This window comes from Tupaia chinensis, unplaced genomic scaffold (genome assembly GCF_000334495.1).
Source record: "Tupaia chinensis unplaced genomic scaffold, TupChi_1.0 Scaffold000014_1, whole genome shotgun sequence".
Taxonomy (NCBI): domain Eukaryota; kingdom Metazoa; phylum Chordata; class Mammalia; order Scandentia; family Tupaiidae; genus Tupaia; species Tupaia belangeri.
In genome coordinates, this window is record NW_006159444.1 from 4,115,355 (window position 1) to 4,132,218 (window position 16,864).

Below are 16,864 nucleotides of genomic sequence, written 5' to 3' on the forward strand. Positions count from 1 at the left end.
CAGTTTTTCCAATAATGCATGTGAATGTAATGAATCAGTATAAATGAAAAGTGTTGGACTGATTTTTTTTTTTTTTTGCTATAGGGCGCGTGCGCTCGCCAGACAGACAGAGAGAGACAGAGAGACGGACAGCGAGAAATCCCCCCTCATCCCCAGAGGGGACGGCCACACCATAATCCCTTCTCCTCCATTCTCCTCTCGGGATCTTGGGCACACACGCAAACATGACTGGCATGAGTTTAAGCCACTGGGTCCAAGAGTTGAACCGCAGTTGACCACATGGGAGTCCAGCGATACAGCTGTTATGCCAACTGCTGGTCCCTGGACTAGATTTAATGTGATGGTTGCCATGGGTGTATAAAGGTAGGAAGATGGGGTGAATAGTGGTATTTTGGGGGGATATTGCTTTTATATTTAATTTGGGGTGCTGGTTTTGTTTTTGTTGGCAGGTTTATGCATGTTTTTTATATTATAAAATTTATTTAATTAAGGCAGCCTCATGGCCTAGTGGTTAAGGGAGCCAGATTCCACATGACTGACCACATGATATGAATCTTGATCCCAGCAGCTTGAGAAACACACCATGAGTCAACAGATGACATGATGGTTGAGGTGCTGAATCCCACATGGCCATCTCTGCAGTTTGAGTCCTGGACCTAGCAGCTTGAAAATCATGCCAGGCATGTGTACATGCATACCCAAGTTCCTAATAGTGGAAGGATTTACAGCATGGCCATGGCCTCTGAGGGTTGATTTATCACTTTCCCTCTTTCTCTGGCTCTCTCCAGTGAGCACATGTGCCCTATGGGGGAAAAAAAAAAAAAAGTCCTGATAGGATAGAGAAACGGAGGAGAAAGTGTTGTAGTATGACCATGACCGATTGGGGTGATTTTTCCCTCTCTCCCTCTCTGTCTCTCTCTGGAAGGCACATGTCCCTCTAGGAAATTTTTAAAAAATACATAAATTAATTAAATAAACTAAATAAGAGGGATGTGCACAGACAAACAATGAGATTGTTTCACATATAATGGTGGTCTCAGTAAGAAATAAATAAACATTTAAGAAGTATGTCTTCTATTTAAATATTTGTTTAAAATCATATCATAAAAATTATTTCCTGGCACAGTAATAGTTGGAAATTAAAAGATAAGATGGTTTTGAGTTTTAATGAGAGATTATTTAAAGCCATAGGGTCATGGAGAAATGACCAGTTTACTAACTGTAATTTTATAGAAATTACTTAACTTGTGTTATGTTCATAGTTCCTGTAAAATATAAAGGAGGCTAGTAATATTTACTTCATTGAAATTATTTTGAATATGAAAATTAACAGTGTATCACAAAGAAAGCACATAATAAATTTTGATAACTTAACCACAAATGACTTAAATAATCTGTGGACCAGCAATCGCTGTTTTATGAATACATTTTCATTCTCACAATTCTATTTTTTTTAAAGAGTTTTTTTGTTTGTTTTTGCTTTTGTTTTCTTGCTATAGGGCTTATGCACTTACTGGAAAGACAGAGACAGAGAGAGAGAGAGAGAGAAAGCGAAAAATCATTTTGGGAGATGGCCACACCACAATCCCTTCTCCTCCATTCTCCTCTCAGGATCTTGGGTACACACATACACACACACACATGCGTCTGCTGTGAGTTTAAGACACTGGGTCCAGGACTCAAACCACGGTCAATTACATGGGAGTCCAGTGACATAATCATTAGGTCATCTACTGGTCCCCACAATCCTATTTTTAAATCTCGGTTCACATTCAAATCAAGAAATGTTACTATCAGTGTCTTTTCATGTTTTGTATGATTGAAAAAAAAATGGTCAGTGACTAAGAGTACTTTTTTTTCTTTAACATCTAGATATTTTATTTTGTTTTATTTTATTTTATTTTATTTTATTTTATTTTTAAGGTAAAACTGACCAGAAAATTATTTTTTTCCATTTTTTATTTCATTTTCTTTTATACATTCAATCACATTATTTAGCTTTCAAAATGAATATTTAAAAAGGTAACCATTTCTCCCTAGTACAGTTGATGAAACTACAAAATATCTTCAACAGATAATACCACACCTCTTTGTGCCATTAATGCTTTGCCTCCCTGTCCCTCCCCCAAATGTCCTTCCTCAGACCCTCCTATTTCACACACACTATATCTGGTATTATAAACATTTCATAATCTATAGGAGTGATGGTCTTTATAGACAGCACAGAAGTTTTGTGAGTTTCTATTCTAAGAGCATACAGAATCCTAAAAGGCAGATGCATTTACAGAAAATCTGAGCCTGAGTGTCTTCGTTGAATAAATTAGTGTATCTCTAGAGTGTGGTGGAGTTACACATTTTTATGTATATTCTAACCTTTATTAAAATTGAGCTGTTTGCTCTTGAATATGCCTCAAGTATATTTTCAACCCACTTAGACTTTACAACTATCTCTTTAATTGGTGCTTTTATATTTATTTCTGTCCCTTTCCTTTTTATAGCCTTGTGAACAAGGACGTCGTATGAAGAGGATCCATGCTGTGGCTAACATTGGCACGGCACTCAAGTTCCTTGAAGGAAGAAAGGTAAGAGAAAAAGAAAACACTTAAAGAAGAGGCATGGGCATACTGGTGTTTCCTATGTAGGCTGTAGCATAGAAATAGTGAATATAATCTATATAGCATAGATATGGAATATTATTGTATAGTAATTTTAGATTTATGAAAAAGTTGCAAAAAGGAGATTTCATGTCCACACATCACCCAGCTTCTTCTGTCGTTAAAACTGATATAGCCAAAGCACAATTGTCAAAATAAGGAGATTAAAATTGGAATGATACTATTAACTAAAGCAGACATTAGTCTGATTCTATCAAGTTTCCTGTTGTCTTGTTTATGTTGCAGGACCTAGTCCAGTATAACCTTTTCATTGAATCGTGTTTTCCACTCTGTAGCAGGTCCTTATTTTTTATTTTGTCTTTTATGACCTAGACACTTTTGATAATTGCTGATCAGTATTTTGCAGACGCTTCTCAGTTTGGGTTTATATGAAGTTTTCGAATGATTAAACTGGCCAGAATTCCAAGGTGGCAGTGATATATTCTTTCCAGTGCACCTAGTGGGTATAGGATTCTGATGTATTTTATTACTGATCTTAACCTGATCAGTAGTAGCTGCTGTGTTTTTCTATGGTAAAGTTACAATTTTTTCCTTTACAATTGAGAAATAACTTAGGGGAGATAAACGACACTATTCTAATATTCTGCTTGTCCTCAAACTTCTTTCTACATCTATTAGTTGAAATTGTTTAGTAACCAAAAGATGTTCTTTTTCACTCATTTATTCAACTAATTGTTTGTTTCAGTATATACTCCTAAAAACTTATTTTATTCTATAGGTAAAATCCATCACTGTTATTAATTTTTTATATTAAATATTTTCATTTACATTTAATCAATGTACATCTTTATAGTGTATAACATGGTTTTACCCAGCATGCATACAGTGCACATTAGGTTAGTCAAAGGTAATACTATACACATTATTATCAACAATAACTTTTTATTTTTGCATCTGTTAAATTTTTTTCCTGATCCCCTTTCTCCCTCTCCCTATTTCCACCACATCCTATACTGTCTCTAGTGTCTTCAGATGCTCTCTATGTTTTTATACCTTCCAATCTTTCAGTTTCTGCCATAGAGTGCAGACAACCAGTATATATATTAGAAGGGGACATATAATGCCGCTTTCATAGTCTGGCTTGCTTCTCTTACATTAAATCTTCCATACTCATCCACTTTGTCTCAAAGGACAGGGTCTCTTTCTCTTTTTTTTTTTTTTTAATTGCTAAGTAGCGTAACATAGTGTATGTGTGCCACATTTTTTTCTATCTAATTATTTGTTCTTGGACATGTAGGCTGACTCCATATTGTAGCAATTGTGACTAATGCTGCAATAAACATGGATGCACAAGTGTTTTTCCTGCAGTGTTTTCCTGTCATTTGGGTAGATATGCTGGAGTGGAATGACTGGGTCATATGGTAGTTCTATTTGTAGGTTTTAGGGAATCTCCATATTGTTCTCCAAAGTGATTGTATTAATTTACATTCCCACCAACAGCATAGGAGGATTGTCTCTTCACTGCAGCCTTACCAACACTTATCATTCTTTATATTTTTAATCTTAGCCGTTCTGACTAGGATTAAGTGGTATTGCATTGTGGTTTTAATTTGCATTTTCCTTATAATATGAGATGTTAATTATTTTTTTCATATGCTTTTTGATCATTTATATGTCTTCCTTAGGGAGTTACCTGTTCAACTCATTTGCCCATCTTTTAATTGGATTGATTATTGGTTTTTTTGTGGATAAGCTGCTTGAGTTTATCTGGTTATCAGTCCCTTATCTGAAGCATAATTCACAAATATATTCTCCCATTCAAAAAGTTGTCTCTTCACTTTAATTATTGCCCTTTTGGTTTGCAGAAGCTTTTTAGCCTGATGTAGTCCCACTTGTCTATTTTTGGATTTATTGCCTGTGTTTTGGGGGGTCTTACTTAAGAAGTCTGTGCCTACCCCAATGTCTCCAAGAGTTTACCCTGCTCTTTTCACCAGTAGTTTTATAGTTTGAGGTTTTATATTTAGATCTTTGATTAATTTTGGGTTGATTTTTGTTATGGTGAAAGGTAGAGGTTGAGTTTCATTTTTCTGCAGATTGATACTCAGATTTAAAAATTTTTAAAAATAAATTTATTTATTTATTTTTACATTTTCTCACAACCATTTACTTTACATATCAAAATTTTTTTGCTCATACTCCATAGTTCTTTACAGTTAACAGACTAACAACCTTCAAAATTTAAAAAAACTGAACTTTAAAAGATAACTTTCAAAATGCTTGTTATAATTTAGTTTATGACTCTATAATAGAAGAGAGTATAATTTTAAATACTTTTAGAAAATATTTACATGTCAACTATTCAAACTGTTGAAAAGCAAATACCTAGCACACAATTCACACATGAACCTTCCCAACTCAGCTCTGCTTCTGTGGTTTTCCATCTACTAGCAAAGATCAGTCTCTTTTCCTTCAGAGTCTTCCTCAAGGTAATGCTCTTGTGCAGCTGCTCTTTTGCAATCTCTACTGATTGCAACGCCGGGCTGGAAAAATCCAGGTTATTTTATGGAACGAACTCGTTCATATGATTTTCTAGTCCTCTCTGACAAGCAGAACTGTTTAAAGTGCCAGGAAATCTTTCCAAGAGTTTCTGTTGCCTTTCTTGAGATGTACCTTTAGTTCCAAAGCTTTCTGGTCATATCTTCAGATATGACATTCTAGTCAAAGCCCTGGCAATAATGAGTGTTTGTTGTTTTAAATTGAAGCATAAACTTTTCTCCCTTTCTGACCCCTCTGGAATTGGAAACTATTTGTAATTATTTTTATTTTGTGGCACAATGTTAGTCACATAAGTTCAATAATACCTGTTGCCTTGCATCAGAAATTGGAAACACTCGTTCAGTTTTTAATTTTTTTTTCTAGCACAATTTACTGAAGCGATTTTTCTTTCCCCACTGAATTATTTTGTGCTATTTGTCAAAAATCAGTTGGCTGAGGACCAGCAGATGGTGTAATGGATATTTTACTGGACTCCCGCATAATCAACCATGGTTCAAGTCCTGGACCCTACAAGTTAAAACTCATGCCGGGTGCATGAGTGTGTGTGTGTGCCCAAGATCCTAAAAGGAAAATGAAGGAGAAGGAATTGTGTCATGGCCATTCCCCGGGGAGCGATTTCTCACTTTCTGTTTCTCTGTCTCTCTTTGTCTCTCTGGTGAGTGCATGCACCATATAGAAAAAAATCTCTCTTTAGAGAAAATCAGTTGACTGTATGCTTTGGCATTTACTTCCAGATTCTCTCTTCTGTTCCATTGGTCTACATGCCTATACCTGTGCCATTACTATACTGTTTTGATTATCACAGCTTTGTAATATATTTTGAGGTCAGGAAGTTAGTTGCTCCTACTTTTGTCTTTTTGAACAGTATTTTTTTGGCCTTCTATGATTCTAGACAAATTTTATGATTTTTTTGGTCTATTTCTGTGAGAAGTGTTTCTGATAATTTGATTGGAATTATGTTGAACTTGCAAATTAATTTGAGTAGAATTGACATTTTGATTATATTAATTCTTCCAATCTTGAACCACAGATGTTTTTTCACTTTTGTGTATTACTTTCTATATTTTATTTAGTTTTTCATAATTTTCCTTGTAGCAGACTTTCACTTCTTTGGTTAGGTTTATTCCTAGGTATCTGTTTTTAAATTTTGTTTGCTTGTTTGTTGTTTTTGTGGCTATTGTTAATAGGATTGCTTTGTTAAGTTCTACCTGTTTATTCATTATTGGTATAGAAAAATGCAGTAGATTTCTGTATGATGATTTTGTATCCTACCACTTTATTTATTTATCATAATTTCCAGGATTTTTTAAGAATGTGGATTCTTTTGGATTTTCTATGTGTATAATTATGTCATCTGTAAGTAGATAATTTTACTTCTTTTTTTATTTGAATGCCTTTTATTTTACTCTTGTCTGATGCATTGGCTAACACTTTCAGTATTGTGTCAAAAAGGAATGAAGAAAATGGGCAGCCTTGTCTTGTTCCATTCAGTATGATATTAGCTATGGAGTTTTTCATATATGGCTTTTATTGAGTTGGGGAACATCTCTTCTACAACTTTTACTGAGAGTCTTAACCATGACATTTGATAAAATGTTGTATTTTATCAAATGCTTTTTCCACATCAATTTATATGATCATATGGATTCTATATTTCCACTTTTAGTACTGTATTGCATTTATTGGTTTGCATACATTGAACCACTCTTGCATTTTTGGATTAAAGCCTCCCTGGTCATGGTACATAATATTTTTAATGTGTTACTGGATATGATTTGTTAGTATCTAATTGAGAATTTTTGTATCTCTGTTAATTATGGATAATAGTCTAGTTTTTTGTTGTTGTTGTTGTTTTTGTTATATTGTCTCTTTTGGGGATCAGGAGGATGGAGGCTTATAAAGTGAATTGGGCTCCTTCCTTTTGGGTCTTTAAAAATAATTTGAGAACAATTTGAGGTTAGTTCTTTAAAAGTCTTGTAGAATTCAGAAGAGAAACCATCAGGACCTGGACGTTTCTTTGTTGGGAGACTATTTAATTCTGATTCAATCTCATTGCTTGTTATTGGTCTATTAAGGCTTTCTATTTCCTCTCGGTTCAATCTTGGTAAATTATATGTGTTCAGAAACTTGTCCATGTCTTCTAGATTTTCTCATTTGTTGGTGTATAATCACTCATAAATTTTCTCATGATCTTTTGTATTCCTGTTTTGTCTGTTATATTGCCTATTTCATTGTTGGTTTTTTCTCTTTTTCCTTTCTCTGTTCTTTTCGATTAGTCTGACTGACAGTGTGTCAATTTTGTTTACTTCTCAAAGAACCAGGTTTTGGTTTAATATATTTTTGTATAGTTTTTATTTTCTGTTTCATTTATTTCTGCTTGAACCTCTATTATTTCTTTACTCTTGGTATTTTTCGTTTTCTTTTTTTATTGTTGTTGTTTTTGAATTCTGTGAGGATGTTTTTAGGTTGTTTATTTGCTACCTCTTTTTTCTTGTGGCCACTAATTGCTAAGAACTTTTCTCCTCTGATTAGTTTTGTTGTGACCCATTGGTTATAAAAACTCATGTTCATTATCATTGGTCTTAATGAATCTTTCAATTTTGGTCTTAAGTTTTTCAGTGATTATTTTCTCTATTTCTGTGAGGAATATCTCTGGTAATTTGAATGGAATTACATTGAATTTGTAAATTGATTTCAGTAGGATTGACATTTTGATTATAATAATTCCTCCAATCCAATAGCGTGGGATGTCTTTCCACTTTTGTGTATCATTTCAATTTCTTTTTTAGTTTTTGAGTTTTTCATAGTTTTCAGCCAGAAGTAGCTTGTTGAATTTCCATGTGTTTGTGTATTTTGGGAGGTTTATTTTCTGTACTTGATTTCAAGTTTAAGTCTATTGTGATCAGAAAAGATGCTGGACATAATTTCTATGCTTTTGAATAAAGGCTTGCTTTGTGCGCTAACATATGATTGATCTTTGAAAAAATTTCATATAGGGTGAGAAAAATGTTTATTTTGAAGTTGTTGGATGAAATGCACTATAAATAACTGTCAAGTCCATTTGATTCATTGTGCCATTTAGATCCTGTATCTCTTTATTTTTTGTCTAGATGATCTGTCCAGAGGAGACAGTGGGGTATTGAAATCCCCAACAATTAGTGTGTTGCAGTTTACCTCTCTCTTTATATCTAGTAGTCTCTTTTTCAAATATTTTGGTGCTCCATTGTTGGGTTTATAGATATCTATAAGTGTTATACAGTCTTAGTGAGCTAGCCCTTTTAGTACTAGATTGTATCCTTCTTTGTCTCTTATAGCTTTTATCTTGAAGTCTATTTTTCCTTATATCAGTATTGCAACTCCAACCTTTCTTTTGCTTTCTGTTTGCATGGAACATCTTTCTCTAGCCTTTTACTGTCAGTTTATCAGTGAGGTGTGTTTTTTGTAAGCAGCATAGAGATGGCTCCTGTTTTGTTGTTGTTTTTATTCATTTAGTCAATCTATGTCTTTTAATTGGATAATTTAATCCATTAACATTTAATGTTATTATCAATATTTGTAGACTTATCCCTGGCATTTTATTAGCTATTTTCTTGGTTGTTTTTATGTTCTCTTATATCTTTATTTTTTTTTATTTTTTATTTTTTATTTTTTTGGTATAGTGCTCCTTTGAGTACTTCTTGAAAAGCGGGTCTAGTGTTGATGAATTCTTTAGGTTTTTGTGTATCTGAGAATAATTTTATTTCTTCTTCTCATTTGAAGGATAATTTTGCCAGGTATAATATTCTTTGTTGAAATGTTTTACTTTTAGTGCTCTTAATATGTCTTCCTATTCTCTTTGCTTCCATTGTTTCAGTTGAGAAGTCTGATGTTAGCCTAATAGGATAACATTTGTAAGTAACTTAATATTTCTCTCTTTTGCCATCTTCAGAATATTTCCTTTGTCTTTGATTTTTACCAATCTGGCTATGAGATACCATGAGGAGGATCTTTTTATTTGATTCTAATTGGGATTCTTTTTATGTCTAGGTCTAAAGTTCTTCATGTTTCTCTAGAACTGAAAAGTTTTCAGATACTATTTCATGGAAGGAGTTTATATGCCTTTACCAACTTCTTTACCTTCTGGAATACCCATTATACAGATATTTAGCATTTAATGGTGTTCAGAATTTCCCATCTTGTCTCCATTTCTTTTGAGATTTTTTTTTCATTCTTTTTGGTGGTTTGAATTAGATTGGAGACTGTGTCTTCAAGGTTAGAAATTCTCTCCTCTGCTTGAACAGAGTTCAGTTTGCTGTTAAATGCTTTTGAGGGAGATTCTGATTTTTTTCATTTATTTATTTATTTTTCATTTTGTTTTATACATTCAATCACATTATTATTTGTCTTACAAAATGGATATTTCAACAGGTGAACATTTCTCCCTAGTACAGTTGATAAAACTACAAAATATCTTCAACAGATATTTTTTGTGTTGTATTCTTTGTTTCCAGAAGTTCTGTTTGACTCCTTTTTAGACTCTCTTTATGGAATTCCTCATTTCTGTCATGAAATGATTTTCTCATCTCCTGGATTTGGTTGTCTGTTTTCAGTTGCATCTCATTGAGTTTTGTCATAATGAATGTTTGGAGTTGTGTTTTGTTTTGTTTGTTTTTGTTTGCTTTTTGTTTGTTTGTTTGTTTTCCCCTGACATTTCTGTGAATTATTTTGTGCTGTTTATTATTGATAGGGAGTTATTGTGTTTCCTTGAGGGAGAGATAGTTCCTTGTTTTGTCTTGTTTCTTATGTCTCTATGCTTGTTTTTTGGTCATCTGAGAAAATATTCACTTCTTCTTATTTATAGGAGTAGATTCTGTAGTGTCAAAGGCTTTTCCTGACTCCTTTCCTAACCTTTTAGATCCTGATGAGTAGGGGGATGAGATAGGGAAATATGACTTAATGAAGACACTCAAGTTGCACAGCACAGCATGAAAGCTGAAGGATTTCAGGTTCCAAAGACAAAAATATTGTGGTTGGGATGCACCTGCAAAGAAACTAGAACTGGTGCTAGAATCCAGCTCTCTTGGTGGCCAGGGCTCAGGAAGTTGTTATTATTATTATTTTGTTGCTCAGATTAATAGCTCTTAATAGCCAGAACTCCGGCTGTTAATAACTCTGGCCCATCTTTTTTCAAGCATTACCTTATTTTTGAAACTACAGATAGTCTAGGCTTATCTTACAATTTTCTTGCCTCAGTCTTGGAATCAAACCATTTATATCCTGAGGCTTTATTTTTATTTTTTGTATTTTTGCTTTTGTTTTTGTTTTATTGGTGAGTGATATTTAGAAACCAAGACCTGGGTGCTAAGTATGTTCATTGCTACTGGAGTAGTGCTGCTCCTAGGACCTCTCAGAAGATTGAAAATGTATGTGGTTACCAATATATTTCCCACTTGTAGGTAACTAGGTAACTCTAGTGTTAGATATCTTATCCGTTTTTCTTTTCACAAATGAGATGTGGTTGTATATACAGAAGGGGTAGCATGTTTTAGATATATTTTTCCCCCCCCATTTATCAATGTATCCTAGAAACCACCCAAAATCCATTTATAAAGGATCTTTATTCACTTTCACAGCTGAATAGGATTCCATTAGCTGGATATGTTATAATTTATGATATATTTATGCCATTTTTTATGACTAGACATTTAGGTTATTTCTGACATTTTTCAAACATAATCATAAAATTAATAACTATGAGCCTAAGTACTTTAATATTCTTAGAGATATATTTTCTAAGTAAATTTCTAGAAGTGTTATTGTAGGTCAAAAAGAAAGTGCGCATGCAATTTTTTTAAACCTTGCCATATTTGCTCCTGTCAGGACTAAACAAATCCTATTCTGTTTAACCTTTTCTAATTTGTGGGAATTAAGGCTATGTATGCTAATATCAGCTTTATAAATAGATATCCTGACACCTCTAGAAAATAGAATACTTTAGTTATCTCCTTCTCAGTCTATATATACCAAGTTAATTCACTTATTCTATAAATGTATAATTGAATCCTTTCTGTAAGTCAAGATCTCTGGAAAAGACAAAGTTAAAGAGAAGTTAGAATCTACCCCTTCAATAATTTATATTTGGTAAATGGGTAATGCAATGAATCAATATAAAGCTCAGTTGGTTGTGCAAACTTCATGCCCAAGAAAGATTCCAGGCACTAAGATGGTAGAAACACAGTCCACACAAAGTTTTACAACTCTTTCAATCTCCTGTTTTAGCTGCATAATAACAGGGTCCTATTTTGTTCTGTGATACATTCATTGGCTAGTATAAAAACAAAGTCTCTGTTATTAATAAATGCTTTAGAGGAAATTTTAATGATGTAACTTATGCAAGCATTGTACAGAGTACTTGTTTTCACAAAACCTACTTTTACAGAACAACCTTAAGTAACTTTTAAAAAAGAACTCAGATTTTAAATATGATATTTACTAAATACAGAAAACAAAGCATCTGAATCTAAGTACAAAAGTCAAAGAATTTTCTTTCACCCCATGAATCTTCTTAATCTCTTTTTAGAAAACAAACAAACAAACAAAACCTTCTACCTGAAACTTTAACATTTTGGCCACTCTCTTTCACATTCATTTACCCCATAACCTCACCAAATGTGAGGTTGTGGGAGAAATGATTTTTTTGAAGGCTCTCTGGTGCCCTCTGTCTTCTTACAAGTAAAGAATTTATGTCTCAATCATATTTTCAGGAATTTGTATTTATCTTTGCACTTTATTTTCCACTTGCTATTTTTTTCTTTAGATTATAGGACATTTATAAAGTCCTGATATTCTTAACCAGCTTGATTTAAGAAGTAATAAAGGCACATTTTACTAGGAACATCTTACCAATATGTTTATTTTTTTCTTTTATTTGCAGAGGTATTGAAATAACAGATGTTATAGTCTGATTAAAAGATGTATAAACATGACTCTGATGAGGAAACCCATTACCAGTTGCCCTAGGTTTTTCTCCAATGAAGTGTAAGGTAGATCATTCTAAACAGTAATTCAGGGAGCCAATCACTGAGCTCTCAGAGGGCAGACCAAGGTCAGAAATTCAGATTTCTCTGAGGTCCAGAAAGGTGATGTGAGGTAATAAAGTGAGCTAGTGGCTAATGATGGCAACAGGATATTTGATCAGTCTTGTGTCCTATCTTGAAAAGTGAGGCACATGCTCAGTTCTAATGAAATTTACTTCAAGGACAGTGATTCCAGGTTTCCTCAGTTATCCAAAAAAGTTAGTAGTCCGTATTTTTAATGAAATTTTTAATTTGCTTAAATCGTGTGTTAAATAATGCAGATAATAATGCAGAGAGTGAACTGCCTGTGTTATTATAGATAATGAGCCACCTGATACCTCAATGTGTAAAACAACTAGTGCAAAATGATAATGTAGCTATTCCTTAGGTTCTTGGATCTATCAAGAAAAGCTAATCAGTTGAATTTTCAATAGAAATTGATTTTAAAAGAATTTAAATATTCACTGAAATATTTGTGGCCCTTGTATTAACCAGCTTGGACTGCCATAACAATGCCAGACTGGTTTTCTCACAGTTTTGGAAGCTGGACATCCAAGATCAAAGTGCTGTCAAGGTCATTTTCTGGGAAGGACTCTCTTCCTGGCTGATAAACATTCACCTTCTCTTGTGTCCTTGCATAACCTTTCCTTTGAGTGAATGTTTCGGGAGATTGAGTTTTGATAGCTCTTTATCTTTTTATAAGGACCATTGTCTTATTAGGTTGGTACCCCATCCTATGACCCTATGTAACCTTGATTACCTCATTAATGGAAGACTCTCAAAATTCAGTTACTTTGGAAGTTAGGGCTTCAACATTTGAATTTTGGAGGGAAGTAAATTACAATGCACCATATAGACCTCTGTCTTATAAAATCAAACTTCTCAGGAATCCATGGGACAACTATAATTGTCTAGTCCATAGTTCTTAAATTCTAATGTGCACTGGTACCTCCTGGAGATTTTGCTAAGAAATATTCTCGGGCCTCACTTTCTTAGTTTCTAGTGAGAGTTCAGATTGTATATTCCTAATGCATTCCCAGGTGATGGTGTTTGCTGCTGTTCCTAAGACCACACTTGGAGAAACAGTGGTTCAACATCTGTCTGATTTGGTTTTGTCCATCAAAATGATCCCATGCTCTTTCTGTCTTCTGGAAATTCTTCATTCTTTTTTGAATATCTCTCTATTGCTCAATAGGGGTACTATTATGAGTTTATTCTAATAAATTGAAAAGACTCTTTCAAGTGATGTTCAGTTAAACAAACAAACTTCTCCATAAACCCACTGTGAAACACAGTGTTGGCAATTGAAAGTATTATAAAAACATTTTCTTCACAAGGTGAACAAAGATATTTAGATCAGGGAACCAGCGGTTAGCGTAATGGCTATGTCGCTGGGCTCCCACATAGTCGACCGCGGTTCGTGTCCCGGACCCGGTGGCTTAAAACTCACGCCGGGCACGTGTGCGTGCGTGCCCAAGATCCCGAGAGGAGAATGGAGGAGAAGGGATTGCGGCGTGACCATCCCCCCTGGGGGGTGATTTCTCGCTTTCTGTCTCTATGTCTCTCTCTGTCTGTCTGGCGAGCGCACGCGCCCTACAGTGAAAATCTCTCCAAAAATAAAATAAAATAAAATAAAGATATTTAGATCATATAATGTTGAATGCTAATAAGGTAGTGCAATTGGTGCTGGATTTTGGTGGGATATTCAAATTACACTCAACTGCATTAAAAAAAAGTATGCAGTGAGAAGTAAATAATCTGTCCTCTATGAAATGTATTGATCTTATAGTATGAGCATATAGTATAAATTTATGGTCTATGGATACTAAATATTCATGGAGAAAATTTTGAAATAGTTGTGAAACAGACTGATCAAAATGATTATAGAGGTTGCAGCAGGTTCTATAATAAACATTTAAAGAAATTGATGTTTTTTACAAACATATAATACATGTCTTACACTGACAGATTTATAAAAAGTGAACACATAAGTGTATAATCTATGGCAGTTCTCAGTTTTTGTTTTTGGTTTTGTTTTTGTTTTTGTTTTCCTGTCATCAAATCTGATGAGTGAACTTAACCAGTGAAACAAAAATCACATGGGTATACCTCAAATTATTCATGGTAATTTTTATTCTAACTTTCACTCTACCATCTTGATGTAAAACTAGCAAATTTAAACTTATTATTCTTTTAATTTTTTTTAAATTTTTACTTTTTTGTTTTGTTTTATTTTAGTTTCCCCACACACACATAGGGCATGTGCACTCACTGTAGAAAGATGGAGAGAGAAACAGAGAGAGCCATCACCCCCCAAGGGGGATGGCCATACCTCAACCCCTTCTCCACCATTCTCCTCTCAGGATTTTGGACACACATGCACACATGCCCAGTGTGATTTATGTCTCTGAGTCCAGGACTTGAACTATGGTAAGCCATGTGGGAGTCCTGTGCCTTAATTTTCATGTCAGCAGCTGAACCCTAAACTTGGTATTCAAGAGTAAAGTATTTATAAGATGATTTTGTGTCTGATAAAAAATTAAGTAAATGATAAACTTCTGAACTTTATTATTGGTAAGGTACCTTATGAAATATTGACTGATAATTATTGAGCTAGATTTCTGAAGAGTACTTCATTTTTTTTTCTAAATTATAGGGATTATAAAAAGGATTATGAACACTTGTTAACTATGTTACAGAGATTGACTGAGATAGATTTACCATGTAAGTCCATTTTGCTTGGTGTTGAGTAATAGCTTTTTAATAGCTGAGAAAACAATCAAATGAATAAGCAGGAACAATTGTCACAGGTTAATATCCATCCTAAATGCTTTATAGTCATCATCAATCAAAAGTAGGGAACTGAGCATTAACAATCTCTATATTATTATTTCTGGGCTTTCCTTTATTCTTCTTTAAAATGTGTTTCCCAAAGTCATGCTCTAAATGTACTACCTAAATTTTTATTCCCTTTGAAAGCAGTTCTGATTTCAAAAGGTTATTTATGTATGTATATCATCTTCTTCCTTTGTTTTTCATGTCAGTCCATGTACAGAGGATCACCGGTTAGTACAAATTTTAGAATTTTTAACTCCTGATTTTTATAGGTAAAAGAGAACCTAAGTTTCATGGTATTTGGTAACAAACTTTGAAGTAAGTGCATCTTCTTAAACTACTCATCACAGTTTCTTTTACGTTCCAGTGAACTAATGTAAAGAAAAATCTTTTTGTTTTCCCTCCTCCCTGTTTGACTTTTTTTTTTTGGTAATTTCCTGCATGATGTTATATTTTTCCAACTTTAAACACAAAGATTTTGAAATCCATTTGATAGTGGTTTTTATTTCCTGCACCTAACAAATTCCCCTGAAATTTTCACTGAACCTGTGTGCTTGTTTGTTTTTGGCTCACCGTACTTACTCTTGTGTGCCACTACATAGGCATGACCAAATCCTATCGATAGCTGCTAAAGTGCTGAGTCCTGCATTATAAAGTGAGCTCTACTATTCCAGTGCATTACTAGTTCAGTTTTTCTTTTTAAACAGATTAAATTAGTCAACATTAACTCCACTGATATAGCTGATGGCCGACCATCAATCGTTCTTGGACTGATGTGGACCATTATTCTGTATTTCCAGGTATTGTGCACAATTCATTTTTTAGTCTATGTAACTTCAAGGAGGGAGATAGTGTTGAATTTTTTAGCAATGCCCTTATTTCCTAAAAATTCCTAACAATTTAACAATGCCCTTATTTGCGATACTTTTAGAGTTGATCTTCAGCTTAGCAGAAATGTGACCTTCACACATATGTTGTTTCTTGGTAGCAGGAGAATTCTCTTTTTTCCTCTGCAATGGCATTGTATAGGGAGCCCCCTGTCTCCAAAGAACTTCAGCAGACATGACCAACTGGAGAAGTGGTCACACCACAATGCAGATGACATAGAGATGTAGGAGGAGCTCGGAGAATTTTTTTTCTCTACAAAAAGGACCAGTTCTAAGCTCCTATTGACTCCAATTTCTCCTATGGGAGAAATTGACTTGTCATTCCATCCAGAGTAATTGTTTTAGTCATTAGGTTTTGTTCATTCATATAGTTAACAAATATTCATTACTGCAAGTCAGATACAGTTAGAGGTGCAACAGGAAATACAAAGAAGAGAAAGACACCACTGATGCCCTTTAAGGGCTTACATTTTTGGCAGGAACATTTGGTATTAAGATAAATCATATTTAGTTAGAAAAGTAAAATATCTGAGAAAGGAAGAGCAACAATAATTCTGGTCCTTTTGCTGTTGGTTAACTCACAAACAGATTGAAGAGTTGACCAGTAACCTGCCCCAGCTACAGTCTTTGTCCAGCAGTGCATCCTCGGTGGACAGCATGGTCAGCTCTGAGACTGCCAGCCCCCCAAGCAAGCGGAAGGTGGCCACAAAGATCCAGGGGAATGCCAAGAAGGCTTTATTAAAGTGGGTCCAGTACACTGCAGGGAAGTAAGTACCAACGGATTGTGGATATTTGAAACCCTTAAATAATTTGAGTCACCAATTTCGTACTGCTTATATCTCACAATAATTACAAAATTGAAGAGACATGAATAAATGGCTTTTATTTATTATAGCTCTTATTTCCATATTTCGTT

At 34.1% G+C, this 16,864-nt stretch overlaps 1 protein-coding gene across 1 annotated transcript in view; it reads left to right on the top strand.

The window, feature by feature from the left end:
• The window catches only part of SYNE1 (spectrin repeat containing nuclear envelope protein 1), a 596,966-nt gene that overhangs the window by 139,620 nt on the left and 440,482 nt on the right, over nt 1-16,864 (top strand). Inside the window, exons 5-7 of the mRNA XM_027769865.1 lie at nt 2,499-2,582; nt 15,769-15,861; nt 16,537-16,715. Coding sequence (XP_027625666.1) covers nt 2,499-2,582; nt 15,769-15,861; nt 16,537-16,715 — 356 coding nt within the window. The remainder of the gene's footprint in view (nt 1-2,498; nt 2,583-15,768; nt 15,862-16,536; nt 16,716-16,864) is intronic.